Raw genomic sequence first — 6,627 nt, 5'->3', positions numbered from 1 at the left:
TTGGGCGTACCAGCAGATTCCACGTGATCGTATCGCTACGTCAGCGGATCTCGTGTGGCTGCCACGTCCCGGTTACGATGCGTGGCATCCCTCGACGGAACAACACCCGGGACACGATCATCCAGTAGAGTTTCCGGTTAGTGAAGCCATGTTGCGCCAGCTCGAACCGGGCTCGAATTGGTAGACCTGCAGTAGCATCGCCCGCCATATTGTGTTGGCGGTACAACAAAGCGTGAACGAGGGTGTCCCACAGAGCGCACGGCCGCAAGGAATTAAGGACCAACAACCAACCCCCTGAAACGGGGGGCGTGCGAAGCGAGAATTGAATAGACAAGGCTTGTACCGGACGCGTCGGTGGAGCCGACCGGTTTCGGGTGGCCCGTTGAGACGAAGGGACGAAGAGCGGACCAGCGGGGGGAAGGGCGCGAGTGGACACGCCCGCCATTCGGGGACCAACGGCCGCAACCACCCGCGGAGCCCTCTCCCACCTTCCTGTCCCGCTCACCCACACACACACACACACACATCCACCCCACGGAACAGTGACGTAACCGGGCAGGGACCCGGGGGGGACGAGACGCGAGACGGCGGCGAGACGGAAGTGACCCGACGTGTGACCCGATCTCGAACCCGATGAAGAAGATACTGATCATCGTGATCAAGATGATCAAGATGATATCGAAAATCATTATGCTGAATCGGTATCACAACTTCCAGTGCTACAAACAGCTGCGGATATACAAGTGGATCATCGTGCTGATGTTGATAGCGAACTCCTCGATCTGTAAGTACTTCTTTTTTATACTCTTTTTTGCATTTTATGTATGATGTGTGTTATAGCATTGATGGAAGGGATGAAATCATCTCTGGTGTACGTTACCAGAGTCCAGTAGGTGATTTTTTTTGCAGTGAATTAGTTTTGAAATTTGTAAGGAAGTACAAACATTGTCGTAAATTGACCAATCGGTTTTTAACCTGAAAAATAACGTGACAGCTTTCTGAAATTAATTTTCCATCTTGTTTTGTGCAGCATTTGCTGCATAGCTCAGCTGGAAAAAATCAAAAATAAATGGGTGTGTAAATTGTACTGAGCCAAGCATGAGAGATTGTTTAAGATAAATTAATTAAATTAAATTTCTACTCATTTCCATGATTCATACGATTGACTTGCAGTTACATTGTAGTGGTTCTAACCACGACTATTCTGGGGATTCCCTAGCAAGCGAATCCGATTGCCACAATCTTCTTTATGCTCCCTTATGCTGCTGATTGTGCAGTGAATTGAAGTTATCAGTTGCACACACGCCTTATGCTGTTCTTATCGACGTACTCCGCTGTTAAAGTCTCTCCGACACTCGTCAGTCGCTCCTAAAAGGCGTAGTAATGCGGAACTCGACCATTTTATTCGCGATCTGTGCGTTGGTGGCCGCAGTTAGTGGCGGGATTCGGCCCAAGCGCCAGTTTTTCGCTCCGGCCGCGGAGTGTGTCATATCCTCGACTGAGGTAGATGAACTGGTGCAGCTTACCAAGCTGGTACAGGGCCGACGAGCATCCCGGAAGCGTCCTGTGGCCACCGCCCCCGGGATTGAACCGACAGACGAATGCAGTCGCAAGCTGCGCGAGCTTCGGACGTCGATTCAGGACGTGGTCTCGCGATTTGGTACCATGCAGCAGTCCTTACCCGTCGATGAGTACGAGCTGCTGAAAGCTCAGCAGGAGCAGGAGCTTACGGATATGTTGCGCCGAGTGGACAACCTCGAGCGGGACTCCGAACAGCGGTTCCAGGTGGAGCTCGAAAAGTTGCGTAACAGCCTGCAGGAGTTGAAGCGTCGGCTCAACGACAACCTACGTCTGTTGGAGCAAGAAAGGGCAGCTGGCCGGAGGGTTCAGGAGGCACTTTGTGTGGGGTACATCCAGACTGGGAACATCGAGGAGGCCAACCGGACGTACCGTGCCATGAACGGAAGCTACGAGATGGTGCGGCTCGTGAATGATACGTACCAGGCTGACGCGAGTATGGTGGATCCTTTGGTGCAATTTTTCGATGCACTTCGCGACAGTGCCCAAGAGTTTGGTACGATCGGTGGTTTTGAAGAATTGCACGCGCAGGCCGAACGGAACAACCAGCTGGATCACGAGCGGAGCAAAACCATCTTTTTCTCGTTGGTGGGCTTGCAAAACTTTTACACGGATCCAGCAGATAGGGCACGTGTAGATGCGTTGCGCGTGAAGATGATCGAAAAATTGAATACTTTCCTAGGAAAGAAATCACGCTAGGAATGTAGCCCTCTTCTGCAATATGAGTTTACAGAACGTTGCCTAAAACGTGCAACAAATATACGTAATCGGTTGCTTCAGGTTCAAAAGTATATTACATTAAACATAGCGTGAGTGTAATAAAATTATAAACATTAAAACATTACAAACTCCTTACGATATCGTCGCTGTTGTACATGCAAACGTACGTGAGAATGAGAGAGAGAACGATATGTGCTCATCTCACTCTCAAACGCTCTCCTCCATTCCGGTGGTTATGAGAAAATGCATGCCGCGAAATGAAAAAGTGCTCTCTCACTTGTTGTTTCACTCTCTCATTTTCAACGCACCGTATCATGTGAGAGCGGTAATTTTTGTTGCGTGCACAGTGTCGGTTCATTCAACGGGCTCGTTGGTCTAGGGGTATGATTTTCGCTTAGGGTGCGAGAGGTCCCGGGTTCAAATCCCGGACGAGCCCACCTGCTTGAAGCAACCTAAACTTTTTTACTGTACAAAACAGCGACAAAGGAAGAAAATGCAATCACATTTACGCCGTGTGCAATAATTTGGTGTATTCTTTTTATACATATTATCTAAAGCATATTGCAGCGCGCGTTCAACTGTGGACTTTTTTCCTCATCACCACTGCTTCCTTTCAACACATCCTGCAAAATGTGGCCAGCCAAGACAAATTGGAGAGCTTACCATTGTGGTCGCCCAAAAGTGGGCCTGCTTACGTCAACCGCTAAGCCCGGGAACACCTTTCAACGCGTTGTTCCGCTCGGTTTGGCCACCCCGTACGGAAAAAAAGGGACGATCCACCCATCCCAGACCGGTTCCAGCGCGTCGGCGCGAGTATCACGTTACACACCACCCAGTTTGCAAGGTGGCTTTCGTCCACCGTCAGCCGAGGGTCCATTAAACGGATTCGTTACTTATTCATGGCACCCCGGTTGTACCCCGGTGTAATAATACTCATGCGGTAAGCCCGTCCGGAGCCGCACCCCGGTTGCGCATGTCATCGGAAGGGCGCAAAAAATCGGCATCCCTCAGAAGGAGACGCTCACCGAATATGACGTTCGGCTTTCATTATTAATGCTCCACCCGCCTCCAAATGGCCACGGATTGTTCTGGCACGTGAGCAGTGTGAACGGGGTGTTTTTGGGAGGAGTGATGAGCAAAACAAAAAAAGAAGGGCCAATAAATACGCGAACACCCAGGGCGGCCATTACGAGGACGTGAACCCGGAGAAAAGCGTACGAACACCTGGCCCAGTTGTTTATTTGTGCACGATTGGCTGCAATCTGCTAAAAATACGTCCGTCCAACGCCAACCGAAAGCCCCGGGAATAGCTCCCGGGGAACGTCTGGAACGCTGCCAGCACTGAAACCGCCCGCCCCCCAGGAAGACGTCGGCGAGTCCTGGAATGTTCGTGCGCTTTTCCTCGGAATGCAACAGGAGAATGGGTGGCCGGTGGCTTCCTGTTGCTTCGAATTCCAACCCCTGTCCGTAGCAGACGGATAGCTGGATGAGCAGATCGGATGGCTTCAATAGGCTCGGCCTGGCTGGTCGGCATCGAGCCAAGAGGCTAATCGGCAAGAACAAGGACGTGCCGGAGTGGATTTATGAGGACCGCGGGCCACTCCTGCCACTCTCGATGCAGAAAAGGAAACCGATCGGGTCCAATCGAGTGGCACATCGAGCTATTTATAATGGCACACGGATCCATCGGCATCATCGACGACGAAGTGGTTGCCGTGATTCCGGAGCTTTTAGAAAGAGCTTTCTAGAAGGCGTGTGGTCGAAAGGGGAGGCAATAAAACACTCGCACATTTCGAACCGGCCCTTTAGATCGCCCCTTTTATCGGCCGGCCACTTTACACGCTGGAGTGCGCTCTCGTACACACATGTCTATACTCTGTTGTTGTTTTTTTCCTGTTTGCATCAACTTTGAAGCCCTGGCTGACGGAACGGGGGTCACAAGAGTGTGCCATTCGAGAGCACTTAAATGGGCGTAATTTGTGCATTTTTGGGGCGCACAATCGAAGCAACAAATCCCCAACACGAACCGTCGGTAAAGTTGCACTCCATTTTCTGCTCCCAAATAGTTGCAGCGCTTGTAAAACATTCCGAGCGAGCACGAACGAGCGACGGAAACTTTGTGACCGTTTATTGTCGCAAAAGCTCCACAAATGCCCCGTAAGGACCAAGTTCGCCACACCTTGTGCAAACAAATTTGCCACGGTTGCCACCGGCATTGTTCGCTGCAGTTGACGTTCGCTCGACGAAGCAAGCCGGTAGTTGGTCCCTTTTTGGGGCAATTTGTTGCCATTTAGAGTAACCGGAGGCTGCTTACATTTGGCCGGGCCACGTGGCCAGCGAAACCACGCGGGATATTAACATTGTCAACAGTTGCGGTGAAAAACACGAACGAGCCGTGCATGGCTTTGGCCGTGTGGCGTACGTAAGCTCTTTGCGAGCAACTTCCGACGTGTGAGATTACGTCCACAAAAATGGGGAACCTTTTAAAGCGGGAATTCGAGCTTTGAGGTATGCTGGGAGGTGTCGTTTTCCACGATGACTTTTCTTTCCTGTTCCTACACACCGGCAGCCACATGCCTAATGGACACATTAGAATGCGTCCGCAAACAGGACGGAAACCGGGACGGAAACTGGGTATCCTGCGTAGGGTGTCCTCGGCAAGTAAGGCATCTTAATTAGCCGAAAGCCCGGTCGTCCTTTCCGTACACCCGGATATTGTGTCATCCCATTCATTTGCCAGCCGACCCGGATCCTGGAGGGACGTGCTGCCACGTCCAGTGCCTCGGAGCACCCGGAGGGCGTTGTTTTATCTTCACGTACGCGTGCCCAAGCCCTCCCGACGGGGACATTCGGTCCGGATGGGCGCGTGTGGTACGTGTTCATTAGATGGCAATCGCTCCCGGGCAGCCTTTGCTTCGTCCTGTCGACTCGAGTGTCCACCCCCGGCGTTGGGCGGACGTTATTTAATATTCATTTTAAAACGCACGGTTGTGTAACGGACCAGTGCACACGCGATGCAGAACCCACCGATGCCACCGTGAGCGCGTTCCGGGTCCATTATGGCCGGTAATCGATGGGTGCGATTTAAGACCACCGCCCGGTGCCAATAGGGAAGCGACAACATTTATGGAACAATTACCACCAAGTGCAGCGTTTGGCTGCTGCGAGAACGATTGGATGGGAACCGGCTGGCGTGCCGGAAACGCCGTGCCGCGCCGTGTGCTCGGTGCGCTCATTAAAATAATTAAAACATAAACAAACCCCTGGGGGTGGTTCACGCGGAACGTGGAAAGCGCCCGGTGTCGGTTTGCCAACACAATTTCAACTGGCCACGACCAGTTGGGCGGCGTGGTTCTACCGCAAACGCTCGGTTGCGGGTGGTAGCATTTTATTTGCGAGTTCGTTCGTCCTCGCATTCTCGAATAGTGTCGCACGGCACGGCTGGACGATGTGAGGTCCTGTTTATTTTGTGCCACCAGCGCCGAAAATTGCCCCGTGGCTTGGTGCAGAATTAAAGCCCACTTAAACAGTAATCGAGTGGCCAGCTTTTGGGGCTAGCTGAGCATTACTACATGACTTGTAGTGGACCGCTAAAAATTACAATGGAGAGAGAGAGAGAAAGTTGGTATATTCAATCTTCACAAATTCGTTTTATCCTGCGATTTGAATGTTTGCAAATTTCAAGCGCCTTAATGTATGCAACAATCATGAAACCTAAAAGGGACGAAACGAGCTAACTGTTGAGATTTGTAACAGGATCACATGACAAAAAGAGGTTACCTTTCTTGGACATCATCGACACTGCGGTTGCATTAGTAAATTCATTAGTATTGGTTTTTTTGGGCATTTTCTACTGACATGAAACAACCATTGGGTTATCAGCTTTTGCATCCAATTATAGTTCTCGAACATGAAATGGAAGTATCATTTCCGATCGACTTATCAGTGCATGTGTGAGAGTCATCTGATCGCTGTGGGAGCGAGACAACCCCATCTTCGATTAGATCAAACGCGTACAGTCTCCTTGAAGCATGATCTCCTGTTACTATCGAAGAATAACTCCCAGCAAAATCTCTCTTTTTGTGATAAACGTGACAAATGAGATTATTTTCCAGCGGGTTCTCCAGCTGGATCAGCCTCCTAGAGTCCGTGAGTTACGTGATACATCTAAAGGATGCTTAGTTTTGAATTAGAGTGTCGCTTCTTTTTTGTTGAGTGGTACCTTTTTAAGCAAAAGTTTTATCGCTTGAAGCCAGAAAAAGATTCATATTATGTACCATGTAATAAGCTACATTCTCACGTGCGTATAGTTCTACTTTAGAACTTATG

General features: G+C 50.4%; 1 protein-coding gene and 1 non-coding gene across 2 annotated transcripts in view; both read left to right on the top strand.

The window, feature by feature from the left end:
- Nucleotides 1-633: 633 nt before the first annotated feature.
- The window catches only part of LOC128727539 (neuronal acetylcholine receptor subunit alpha-7-like), a 47,589-nt gene continuing 41,595 nt past the window's right edge, over nucleotides 634-6,627 (top strand). Inside the window, exon 1 of the mRNA XM_053821461.1 lies at nucleotides 634-784. Coding sequence (XP_053677436.1) covers nucleotides 634-784 — 151 coding nt within the window. The remainder of the gene's footprint in view (nucleotides 785-6,627) is intronic.
- Trnap-agg (transfer RNA proline (anticodon AGG)) lies at nucleotides 2,663-2,734 on the top strand. Its single transcript has one exon. It is a non-coding gene; the product is annotated as a tRNA-Pro (tRNA).

Source organism: Anopheles nili, chromosome 3 (genome assembly GCF_943737925.1).
Source record: "Anopheles nili chromosome 3, idAnoNiliSN_F5_01, whole genome shotgun sequence".
Lineage (NCBI taxonomy): Eukaryota > Metazoa > Arthropoda > Insecta > Diptera > Culicidae > Anopheles > Anopheles nili.
The sequence above is the reverse complement of the archived record's forward strand: the minus strand, read 5'-3'. Positions and strand labels throughout refer to the sequence as shown.